This window comes from Oryctolagus cuniculus, chromosome 9 (assembly GCF_964237555.1).
Source record: "Oryctolagus cuniculus chromosome 9, mOryCun1.1, whole genome shotgun sequence".
NCBI lineage: Eukaryota > Metazoa > Chordata > Mammalia > Lagomorpha > Leporidae > Oryctolagus > Oryctolagus cuniculus.
In genome coordinates, this window is record NC_091440.1 from 99188833 (window position 1) to 99202217 (window position 13385).

General features: G+C 40.1%; 1 protein-coding gene across 17 annotated transcripts in view; it reads left to right on the forward strand.

Annotated features, from left to right (window-relative positions):
- Positions 1-13385, forward strand: part of ERC1 (ELKS/RAB6-interacting/CAST family member 1) — a 518217-nt gene that overhangs the window by 380170 nt on the left and 124662 nt on the right. For all 17 annotated transcript variants that reach the window (XM_008259816.4, XM_002712778.5, XM_002712779.5 and 14 more), the window contains one exon: positions 9851-9995. In XM_008259816.4, the coding sequence (XP_008258038.1) occupies positions 9851-9995 (145 nt within the window). The remainder of the gene's footprint in view (positions 1-9850; positions 9996-13385) is intronic.

The following is a 13385-nucleotide window of genomic DNA, read 5'->3' on the forward strand; positions in this document are numbered from 1 at the left end:
ACAGTTTGGTGGTCTTTGACAGATGTCTGTGCCTGTGTCACCACCGCCATGGCCACATCTTGGTACTTTTCCAAGAGGCTGTCTTGTGCCCCTTTCCAGTCATTTTCCATTTTCTGCTAAGCAACCTCTGGCAATGACTGATTGCTCTATACTGAGGGTTAAATTACAGTTAATTTTTATAAATTTAAAACTAATGGAAAGGATACAGGGGTCTTCAAAAAGTTTGTAGAAAAAATGCATGTTATGAAAAAAACTGCAAGATTTCAATTTTTTGCACCAAAATAATTGTTTTTCAATTCTATTTTTCCATGAACTTTGTTATTAAGATTTATTTTATTTAATTGAAAGGGAAAGAGAGAAGAGGGTGGGGAGGGAGAGAGGAGGAGAGAGAGAGAAAGAATGAGAATCCTCTATCTACTGGTTTACTCCCCATATGGCCACAATGCCAAAGCTGGCCCGTGCAAAGCCAGGAGCCCAGAACTCCATGTTGATCTCCCACATGAGTGGCAAGAACCCAAGCTCTTTCCCAGGTGTTACTGCAGGGAGCTGGATTGGAAACAGAGCAGCTGAGTCTGGAACCTGTACTTCAGTGTGGGAGTCCAGTGTCGCAGGTGGCAGTGTAACCCGTTATGCCATAACCATGAACCTTTGAAACATCTTCTTATACATTTTTGTTTTTATGACAAATGGTGATAAAAGTGTCATGTTTTTGCCAGTCTAAGAAACAAGAGATACAGGAGAAGTATCAATATCACAGTAAAGCTACATTTTCCAAATTTGCTATTATCCTCAGTGGGCTTGATATATTATATGTTGGTTTTTCAGAAAAAGTAAAAGAAAAAGCCAAACACAAGTTTTCCGCACAAGATTTTGTTCATTCAGCCTCATCTGTGGAACTACATTTAGCAGAACTTTCTGCTTTCAGGATAATTTTGATTCTTTTTAAGGATTCCTGAAAAATGAAAATCAACCCATATTGGAATCGTTTCTCTGCCCATTTCTTGCCAGTGTGCTTCTTAGTGTAGATGAGGTCCTTTTCCGTGTTTCAGGGGATGTGGAGATGTAAGGTAAGCAATGACCAAGAGGATCCTGACATTGGTCTCTGCAGGAAGACTTGCCACGGTGCTGCAGGAAGCTTTATTAGGCAGGACCTCTGTAAGTGTCATTGCATCACCCACCCTGAAGCAGTGTAGACTTGCTGACATGGAAGGTTTATCTCAGCATCAAAATCTTAAATGTGAGTCTTATTTTGTATTGAGTATTCATTGAATAACAGCAGTTTTTCACTAACAGTCATCTACCTGTGACTCTTACGTACGATCAGCTAGCATTTGATGCTTAATTCTTTAAAGACAATTTTTATAATATTAATTTCTAATCAGAATGCTCTGCATCTGTAGCAGTAGCATCCTGACCTTTCTGCTTCCAGAACCTTCTAGTCGCTCCTCTTTGCCTCCAACTCTTTTTAAAGCCATGCTTTACTTTTCTAGAACTTTTGGTGCTTCTATATTGTGTTCAAAATCAAAGGATTCCTATTCAGTATTTGTTTTATTGCCCTTTGCTGCTGGATTCTAGGTAGAGCCATCAAGGAGTTCACAATCTGTGTTTATTCCTTAGACTACCGTCTCAGAGCATTTATAGACCACTCTTATTCAAATCTACCTTCTTTGTTTCTCTCCACCATTTCCTTTTTCCTATAGAAACTCCCTAACCCAGTCATGCAAAGGGTACTTACACGTGATTTGTGCTCTTTTACGCTTGCCATCTTATGTCTTTCTGATCTCTCTGCCCAAAAAGGCCCGTCTCAGTTCCTACATCCTTAGCCAAAGGTAATTTCTCTGGTGATGTATTACTCCAGCATTCACTGTCCATACAATTTATTGGTGCTATCATTTTTGTTAGTAGTTATAGTAAAATCTTAGGGTTATAAAGGACAGATTGGGGCAGGCATTGTGGTACAACAGGTTAAGCCACTGCTTGGGATAACCACATTCCTTTTCAGAGTTCTTGGGACCAAGTCCTTTCTCTGCTTCCAGTCCAGCTTCCTGCTAATGCACACTCTGGAAGGCAGCAGGTAATGGTTCAGATGCTTGGGTTCCTGTGTCTCACATAGGAGACCTGAATGTAGTTCCTGGCTTGAACCTTGCCCAGCCCCAGCTAGTTCAGGCATTTGGGAATTGAATCAACAGATGGGTGATCAGTCTCAATCTCTAGCTCTTTCTCTGTCATACTGCCTTTCAAATAAATTAAAGTAAAGACTTCTGACAATTACAGATTTATAAAAAAGACAGATTTATCAAAGTCACTTAAATAATATCTCTGAAAGTCCCTTTAACCACCTAGTCATGGGAAGCTCAATAATTTTTTAGGCTTTCCAATTCTGTTTATTAATGAGTGTTAATAAATTAGATGTGTATTCTATGGACTGAAATCTTCATCTTTGTGACATTTCCTGTGTACCTCTAAAACAAAGATTCATTATACTCCTTCTGCAAAATCTACCCTAAATATTTTGATAGCAATTATGCTATATTAATAACTCTTTTTGGACTAACTCACCCTTTTATAACCCTACCCTGTCATCCTCCTTTAGATACAGCCCACTTTTGTACTGCCCCTTAAATTATGGCATCTAGAATTGAACCTAGTATTCCATATGTCATCTGTCTAGCTAGAGAATAACCCAATTCATTACTTTAAATGAAATGTAAAGTGATCAGGGCTAGGAGTCTCTTTCTAGCCTTGGATTATTTTATATTTTCAAAACTTGATATTCCTCACTCTTAACTCTCTACTCATTTGCCTTACATGCTATTACATCAAGGGGTGGGAGGGGAGCCTTAAAATAGAGTGACTCATAGCTTCAACAAAAAGAAAACACTTGAACAGCTGTATAGCTTCTGCAGCAAGTAGCAGTGAACTCAGAATTGGAGGAGCTGTTGGTTCAAGATATCTTTACTAAGAGCCTGCTGTGTGCCAGGAACTGTTTTTTGAAATTTATACAATATAGAGTTTATAGAGTAAATAAAATGCAAACAGGTTAGAAAAATGCAATGCAGGTGATTAAAAATATTTCAAAGCTTCTAGTCTTCAAAGCCATGAACCAAAACTCTAGAAGGAAGTTTTTTTTTTTTTTTTAATTAAGATACCAGCATGATCCAAAATAGCTAAAATTAGAAGAAACCCAGCTCTCCATGAAGGCTTAATGGATAAAAGAAATGTGATGTCTAGTTCAATGGAATATTACTCAGCCTCGAAAAAGATGAGTCTGATACATGGACAAAATGGGTGAAACTTGAAAACATTGTGCTAAGTGAAATAAGCCAGTCAGAAAATGGCTGATTCTACTTAGATGACTTACCCAGAATAGTCAAATTCATAGAGACAAAAAAAGAAAAATAAATGAATGATTGTCAGGGACCAAGGATGGGGAAATGGACAGTTACTATTTAATGGGCACAATATCAGTTTTGCAAAATTAAGAGTTCTGGAGAGGCCAGTATTATGGCATAACAGGTTAAGCTGCTGCCTGCAATGCAGGCATCCTGTGTGGGTGCCATTTGAAGTCCCTGCTGCTCAACTTCTGATCCAGCTCCCTGTTAATGTGCCTGGGAAAGCCGCAGAAAATGGCCCAAATGCTTGGGACCTTGCACCCATGTGGGAGACCCAGAAGTTTCTGGCTCACTAGGCTAATCCTCCGCATGCGGCACCGGCACCCCAGGTTCTAGTCCCGGTTGGGGTGCCGGATTCTGTCCCGGTTGCTCCTCTTCCAGTCCAGCTCTCTGCTGTGGCCCAGGAAGGCAGTGGAGGATGGCCCAAGTGCTTGGGCCCTGCACTCGCATAGGAGACCAGGAGGAAGCACCTGGCTCCTAGCTTCGGATTGGCGCAGCGCGCCAGCCGTAGCAGCCATTTGGGGTGTGAACCAATGGAAGGAAGACCTTTCTCTCTGTCTCTCTCACTAACTCTGCCTGTTAAAAAAAAAAAAAAAGTGGTTAAGATGACAAATCTTACATGTATTTTACCACAATTAAAATTAAAAAATAGTTAATGACTTAAATTGAAAGACCAGTAAACATTAACAATTTTTAAGTAGAAAACTATAATAGTATACTACAGTATACTAGTTTATAGCAGTAACCATAAACGTATTATAGTTGGGGAAGCAAGACCTGCACGTGTGGAATTGAAGGACCTTCACAGAGTGAGTGCTTATTAATATGATCTAACCTGACAGGAGATGCTGAATAGAAGGAAGTTAACAGTCAGTGGTAGATTTTTGGTACAGAAGTAAAGTTTCCACTGGAACACCTGTGTCCCATACCAGAGGGCCTGATTCTAGTCCCACTTCCTCCACTTCTGATGTAGCTTCCTACTGATGCGTACCCTTGGAGGCAGCATATGATGGCTCAAGTATTTGGGTCCCAGCCTCCCAGCTACGAGCTTTAGCCTAGTCCAGCCTGGCTATTGTGGGCATTTGGGGAGTGAATCAGCAGATGGAAGATCTCTATCTACCTGTTTCCCACCACCTGCTCCCCATCCCCCCTACCCCCATCACCCAGCCCAGTGTGTCTGCCTAACAAAAAGTGAAAAGACAAAAATCAGTAATTAGATAAGAAACCAGGCATTTCAGGCAGAGAGTATCGCATAAGCCTTAAGGAAAATAAACAGATAGTCTATGACACAAAGGGTCCTCAGAAGACAACCAGGAAAAATGAGCTAAAAAATTATAGATGATCCTGATTATTAGGTCAAAGCATTTGATGTGGTAAAAGGCCCCTGAAAATGACCTTGGAAAAATGTAACAGTGTAGAATGATGGGGAAGTCAGAGAAGAGGCTTTAAGAATAATAAAGCCCAATATAAACGGGCAGTGGTGACTGAGGTTCACAGTGCAGGCGCAGAGCAGTAGGTTCATTAAAAACCACTAGAAAGGAAGAGACTGCAGAATGGAATATTGACCATGGAAAACAAAGAAATCACAGTATGTAAATGTTCTCAGTCTGTGGGCACAGGAGTTTGGTGGCTCTATTACTGTTGAAAGGGAAACTTGTTACAGGAGAAGGGAAAGTTGATTTAGTGTTGACATTTTACATTAGAGATTTCTGGTTATCTAAGTAAAGGCATTCTTGAGAGGACACAATAAGAGGTACAGGAGTGAAAGTTTAAGCGATCAGATGTTTGAGTCACATTTGCCGACAGAGGCTTACCCAGGGACTACAGTTTGCAGGAGCTTGATGAGGTAGTCTATCCACCTTACTCTGGGAACCTCTTGCAAGGGAAGCTGGAGAAAACAGTAAACAGAGAAGCAATAGAGATAGAAGAGTAGAAGAGATAGCCTAGCAGTTCACTACTTACTGTGGGAGGTCCATTGCTTAAATAACAAAGAAGTTAGGAGATTTAAAGATTACTTAATCCATCCTTAAGAGAATCTGCATTTTACATTTATCCTAGAATTAGAATGCATTAAATTGTGCCTACCTGGCCATGACAGTAAAATAGCCAAAGCTACTGATTTTGTTCTTGTTTCCATCCTTTTTCCTCTTCTTTTCAGAATAATGGAATTTATGAACCATAGTTATACAGTCAATTTGAAATATGCAGCTGGAGGAAGAGAGAATAATAAACCTTAATAACATTCCTTCATTCATAGTCGTTTCTCTGTCTTGCCTTTCTGTTAAGCACACACATGCACATTTAAGACTTGCTCTTAGGTTGTTAACTATCATCATCCCAATACTGATTATAATCTCTTATTTACTGTGTTGGTCTCAAGATTCAGAAATCATCAAACATGTTTTGAGCTCCATTTGCCTCCAGTTTCTGGAGTTTGCCCAGAAGGGGTAAGGAGACAGGGAGGTGAGCTTTGTGTTTCCTGAAGCTCTGATGCCAAAGCAGAGTACTTTGAGAAACATCTTGATTCTATTAGAATTTGCAGGTCAAAGGGCAGGTTCAACTGGTCTGGTAGTTTAAAGCACCAGGAGTAGTGAATTGACCACTTGAATGACTTAGAGTTGGATTTCTGCTGCTGCCTGCTCATTATGCTCCTAACATGGTATGTCAGTCATGCAGTAGGAGGTTACTAATCACTTTGAAAGGTTTTGTGACCACATTTTCCTTTTTCCCCTTTGACTGGGGAAAAGACACAAACAGGACAAGGAGAGTAATTTGGCGGGAACAGCACTGAAGTTCTTATTTTGCCCAGGACTGTGGCATACATCTATTACCTTTCACATTTTATGTGCTCGTATTACTCCCGAGGAGCTCATAGGAAACAAAGTCAGAATGTGTGACACTAGCCAAGTCTCCCATTTCTGTGGATTATCTTTTAGTAAAGCTCTTAAAGTCAGTGGTTAATTCCAACTAAGGTTCAGTTTCTTGAAAATATCCATATCAGTATCGGAATAGGTGACTTCTGTATCTCAAGCCATTGACTGATTAAAAAGGAATTGTTTCTGATAGTTTTTAAAATAATTTTTCAGTGTCTTTCAGTGTTTATTCAATGAATGTGTATTACTCTTATCAGAAAGTATCTTTTTTGCATAGAGGCAATTATATTGAATAGGTGACTACTAAAATAAGATCTTTTTGCAATTTGCTTTTTTTTTTCCACTTTGCATTCCAGTCCCTCTGAAAAGCAGATTGTTCTTAACACAGCTTTTAAGTGTACTATGTAAAATTTAACCACATAAATTTGAAGTATACCATATGATCTTTTTTATCAGATATTTTAGGGAAACAGCAATTTTCCTTATTCCCAAAATGTCATGACTGTTCCTTTTTTTTTTTTTAAGATTTATTTATTTGAAAGGCAGTGAGAGAGGTCTTCCATCTGCTGGTTCACTCTGCAAATGGCCACAATGCCTGAAGCTGAGTCAGTCTGAGCCAGGAGCTTTTTCTGGGTCTCCCACGTGGATACAGGGGCCCAAGGACTGGGGCCATCCTCCGCTGCCTTCCCAGGCCATAGCAGAGAACTGGATCAGAAGTGGAGCAGCCGGGACTCGAACTAGCTCCCATATGAGATGCTGGCATTGCAGGCGGCAGCTTTGCCCACTATGCCACAATACCAGCCCCGACTATTCTTATTTAATAGACTCCACATTCTTGTCTATCTCTGTCCTTTCTCAAATGAAAGAAAAACCTAAAAACTAATAAATGATAGATATTACTCAGAATTCATATGATTAACTGTAGTATATTATCAAAATATATTATTCTCTTGACTATGAAGCACATTTTGTAGGCAAATACTTATGTAAAAATCAAAATCAAGAATGTGCTTTCAGATGGAAAGGACTAAGGTCTGATCCTTTGTCAAGGGAGTTGTTAGAGGGTGAGAACCATGGGTATGGGAAAGAACATGGAATTCTGTGCAGTTGATAACATATTCCATTCCTCAAAAAATATAAGCAGCATCAGTGAGTGACATAATAAAAAATCTATTTGAGTTACACTAAAAATTAAAGATGCATCAAATCATACATCTTATTAAAAAGACATTATTCCAGTGGCTTAGACTCCACATCCTTTAAAATTTGAAATTTGAAATTAAATTGTCACCTGTTATATTATATTACTGTTTGGGAATTTGACATTTTACCCCAGAGATTAACTGTACCACTTCTTGACCAAGCATACCATTTATTAAAGAGTTTGGAATTCACTCAAGTTCCTTCAGAAACACACAGAATAATTTCTACCATTTCATGTTTTGAGCTTAAACACAGAATAAAACTCAGATCCCATTACCTTTGTATTTTGCAGTCAGCAAAGGTACTGACGACTCAATATAATTTCGATAGGGTAATTTATCTTTCATTCATCTTTTGCCATTTGCCTACAGAAATGCAGCACCCTTAAGAAAGCAGCTTTGTCAGACTCTGAGCTTCCCAAAAGGGCACAGATGACAGCAAGCAACAGGAAACTGTGCATAGTTAGACCATCTTGAACTCCTTCACCTTTAAGCTCATTTTACCACTTAACATATTTTTTTCAAGTGGTCAGAGGGTATATTTAGATTGTTGTTATCCCTTTGGTGTTGACTGGAGCCTCATGCTGTAAGCCATCTGCCATTTCTTAGAATTACCTAGTGTGGGGCAGTGAAAAGTGATCCTGGGGTTGATGAGAAGCTTCTCTCCTCTTGCAGCAGCAGAGACTAGTTAAAACAAATCCTCTTGTCCATGCTGTAAACTGATCTACGCCCTCCATTTGTTAGTCCTGCTTGTTCAGGGTTCAGTACAGCTATCCATCCAGAATATTCAAAAGATAAGATAGGTTTCCAGTTTGTGGCTAAACTAAAACTCTTCCAGATGACAGCTGTTGAAACTCAATTATCTTAACAAAAGACAGAAGCAGGGTTAAACTTGGGCAGTGCTTTCTCCAATTCAACATTTCCTCAGGTCAAAAGCTCAAGTCACTTATATAGTCCCTGTAAATCAAATCTGTCTTCTTACATAAAAGATGAGCTACTGAGGAATGCACTTGGACTATGAAACTAATTGTTCGCCAGCTCCATTCTGATTATTTTATAAATGTATGGCTGCCTCCCTAGGAAATACCTCAAAGTTGTTAACTAGACCACAAGAAATCTGTAAAGTTTAAACTGTTGTTTCAAAATACGCAGGTTATTACCAACAACTGCAAACTTACTTGCATGGGTAAGATAAAAAGAATTATCAGTGCTTAGAACAGAAGGCTGTTTCCAAATGCAGTGTCCTTGGTTTACAATATGTTATGTGAGTCCCATCTGTACATGAAAATGGTTTCAATGTGGCTCATGCCTCAGTTTGCCTGGAAATGACAGAATACTTAGTGGAGGGATGGATAAAATGTGTAGGTGACAGGATTATTCTCTATTAAAAAATCGCTGTTTATTGCTTTTTCAAGTTTAACTCCAACTATATCTAGGAGTTCTTTTTAAAAACTGTAAACCGAAGCCGGCGCCGCGGCTCACTAGGCTAATCCTCCGCCTTGCGGCGCCGGCACACCGGGTTCTAGTCCCGGTTGGGGCGCCGGATTCTGTCCCGGTTGCCCCTCTTCCAGGCCAGCCCTCTGCTGTGGCCAGGGAGTGCAGTGGAGGATGGCCCAGGTGCTTGGGCCCTGCACCCCATGGGAGACCAGGAAAAGCACCTGGCTCCTGGCTCCTGCCATCGGATCAGCGTGGTGCGCCGGCCGCGGCGGCCATTGGAGGGTGAACCAATGGCAAAGGAAGACCTTTCTCTCTGTCTCTCTCTCTCACTGTCCACTCTGCCTGTCAAAAAAAATAATAATAAATAAATAAATAAATAAATAAATAAATAAAAACTGTAAACCGAAAAGCTAAGTTGTTACCAATATAATTTTTGAAGGTTCAATATATTTTTTAGACTTTGTTTCAGTAAGTTAACATGAGAACTACCCTTTAACACATTTTTCAGTGCACTCCCCAGTGGTAGTACCTGTGGGGACGGCGTTGTACAGCAGATCTCCAGGATATACCCATCGTGCTTAACTGACACTTCCTGCCTGCTGGTTAGCAGCTCCCATGTCTCCTCCAGCAACCTTGCTTTGTTCTGATTCTGAGTTTGACCTCTTTAAATACCTCATATACATAAAAGCATGGGTGTTTGTCCTTCTGCACTGGCTCCTCTCACTTAGCATAATGTAGGACCCTTTGATTGAGATAGCAATATAACAACATGTTGAGGATATTTAGAGTTAGGACAAACCTGATTGAGCTTCCATGTTGAACTCAGGCAAGCTATATAAGCTCTCTAAGCCTCAGTTTCATCATCCTTAAATCGGAGTAATAGCGATAGTACCTTCAAAGAATTGTTATGAAGGCTAAATCAAAGTCTGGACATTTTCTTTTACAGGCAAGAAGCTCTTCTGGCTGCCATTAGTGAAAAAGATGCCAATATAGCTCTTTTAGAGCTTTCATCCTCTAAGAAAAAGACGCAAGAGGAAGTGGCTGCACTAAAGCGGGAGAAGGATCGGCTGGTGCAGCAGCTCAAACAGCAGGTACTGTTTGTGCAGGGGCAGCCTGACTCACACCTGTCTGCCTGACTGTGCAGTAAGTCTAGTGTGTCATAGTAGGCATCTGTTAATCCTGTCTAACTAATTCTCAACATAGAGACTTCTATCTTGGCAAATCGGTGGCTTTCTAGAAAGCGCAGCATATTGCTAAGGGGTCTGGTTAAGAAGCTGTTGCAAGTCTTCTGTGAGAATATTTTAAGCTTTGTGCAATGACTAGTACAAATCAGTGAAATGAAAAAAGGCTAATATGTTTATATCCCATCAGTTTCCTGTTACACAGGCAGTAAGTAAATTTTTATCAAAAGATTTCCACTTATTGCAAGCTGTATAAGCTCTAAAGGTAAGAACAAGATTCTTTTTCTTTTCCATCCTAAATTGTACCAAAATTTAATGTTTAATTCATGTGAGTCCTTTCATTAGTGAAAATCAAAGTTAAAATTGCCCCTTTGATGATGGTTGCACAACAGTGTAGCTATCCCTAGTTGGACAATATGCTTAAAAATGGTTAAGGTGGTAGAATTTTCTGTAATGTGTATTTTACCACCATAACACAAAATGAGAAATTCTTACCTTTTGAAAATAGAGAAAGCTGAATTTTTAAATTTGAGTGCCCGTCTAACTTCAGAACTCTTCATCTGACCACTCCTATACTGTGCGTGTGCTCTGCAGTCACGCTCTGATGTCATCCTTCGTGCTGAGGCCCATTTCCTGTGCATTTCGGTTGCCAGAGTTGCTCTTCTGCCTCCAGTAATGAGACTGGGAAGCAGCTTTTCAGCAAAGAAATTTCCATTTTGAGGAATTAGTCATCGATTGATAGTATTTTTACCAAATTTAATGTTCAAATTAGCAAGAATCAATATTTACACAAGAAAGTTTTTTTTTGTAGATTAAATTTAAAGCTGTTTAAAAGTAGACTTTCTGTAAATTTTTTTTAAGATTTTATTTATTTATTTGAGAGGTAGAGTTACAGACAGTGAAAGGCACAGAGAGAAAGAAAGGTCTTTCTTCCATTGGTTCACTCCCCAAATGGCCGCAACGGCTAGAGCTGCGCCGATCCGAAGCCAGGAGCCAGGTGCTTCTTCCCAGTCTTCCACGCAGGAGCAGGGCTTTCCCAGGCCACAGCAGAGAGCCAGATCTAAAGAGAAGCAGCTGGGACTAGAACCGGTGCCCATATGGGATGCCAGCGCCACAGGCAGAGGATTAACCTACTGCACCACAGCACTGGCCCCAGACTTTCTATTTATTTATAAGGCTGATTTTGCAGGGCAGACACTAAGAGATGCCCCTTTTTTATGAGATACGTAGAAGACCAGCAAAAAGTAACCCATAGCTTATTTACAAGCAAAGAAAACCTTTTCTAATGTCCTAAGATAATTTTTAGCAAGAAGAGAACATCATCCAGTATTTGAATGCTTGTTAAATACAATAGGGAGAATGTGGTTATTGATTAAAGACATCTGCCCAGAAGTTGAAAACTGGAATTTGGCTTAGCAAAACTGCTAATGAGGTAAGGGGGTATTGTTGAAGAAAATTCACTGGTTTGTGAGCTTGTTTTTAGCTATATCCATTCTCTTAAGTCATTAGGCCTGATCATACAGGCATATGATTTGAGAAATTTAGGGGCTCTTGATCACCCTAAGACACCAAATAGAATACAATGTCCAGCAGACCAGAGTTCTGTGTTTCATGTTTTCATTAAGTAAAAATTAAGGAAATTAACCTGTGAGTTTATAAAGTTAGAAAGGAGCAGCTAGAAGAATTCTCAGTTCTTTATATCTAGCCATATGCCCTGAATATCCTGTAGTGATGTGATCTATATAAAAAGAAATATAATATAGATCGCAGGAGGCCTTTCCTGCAGTCTTTTCCTGTCTCCCTTCCATGCGATCTTTCACATTCCTGCCCTCTCCAAATGTATCTTAGGTCTGCAAGGAAGAAGGAAGGAGTCTTGCAAAGACATTTGGTTTTTTAATCCCTCTAAGTGTGTGTACTAACTTTGGGACAAGGACAATGCCTTTTGGAAAGAGGGTATGGCATCAGTGCTGTTTTAATTTAAAGCCTTGAATTGATGGGATGTGCTTCATATTAAAAGCCATTTCCTAACAGGGAAGCAGTCAGCATTGACCAGACTTTCCAATAAATGGAGTTGCCACTGCCTGATGGCTCTTGGCCTTCACATGCAATTCCTAGTGTCAGAAAGAAGTGAAGCAATGAGGGATATACAGATTCTGGGGTCACCCTCTAATGTGGTCCCCACTAACACATACACACACACCCTCCCCCTGGTAGCTTGTTTCCTTCACTCATTGGTGATAAAACAGCACTTGGAGAGGCTGCATCAGAGGAGGGGACCAGGGCTGATGAAAAAAAGAAAAGCTGAAGGTTTTCTAACAAGTTCCAGATGTTCTGCAGCGGGTGCCAACCTGCATGTTCAGACTTTAAGTCATGAAGAAGCCCCTGTTGGGATTGTCAGGCACCCAGCTAGACTTAATGCAAACTCAGAACCCTGGAAAGCATCGTTACAGGCTGTTTTAGCCACAGCTGCTGTCACAAGGTGGCCTTTTTCCTCCGCATTATTTTCATCTCCTCACCTCCAGAATTTTACAGCCTCCATATTATATTTGCTGTTGGTATGAAGTCAGCCTTTGTCCCTGTGTACTCTGTACACAGATGTCATAGAACTTTTTTTTTCTGCTTTAAAATGTCAACTCTAACAATGTAAGAATAAAGGCTTAAGAATAAAAGGTGACCTCAGTTGCAACTATAATTTTGTAATCCTCTGCGCTAAAATTTTCTATCTGATAATATATTCTTTGTTCTAGTACTTTCTAGACATGAGAGATACAAAGACATAGTACAGGCTGAGTATCCCTTATCTAAACTGCTTGGAACCAGAAGTGTTTCAGATTTTGGAATATTTACATATAAAAAAGGAGATATCTTGGGAGTGGTGATAAAGCCTAAACACAAAATTTCTTTGTTTCATGATACATCCTTTTTTAAAATTTTATTCATTTGAAAGGCAGAGCAACAGAGAGAGGGAGAGAAAGGAAGAAAGACCATTCACTGATTCGTTCCCCAAATGGGCACAACAGCCAAAATTAGACCAAGCCAAAACCAGGAGCCTGGAACTCCATCCAGGTCTCCCACATGAGTGGCAAGGACCCAAGTACTTGGGCCATCTTCCAGGCACATTAGGAAGTAGCTGGATAGGAAGTGGAGCAGGTGAGAGGCCTGAAATGCAAGCAGCCGCTGAACCACAGCACTGGCCCGCGCCCCATTTTTTTAAGGTCATATACATCTTAGATACATAGGCTAAAAGTAGTTTTGTACACTGTGTTTAGTATGCCCACTTTTTGGTTGTGACCTGTCACA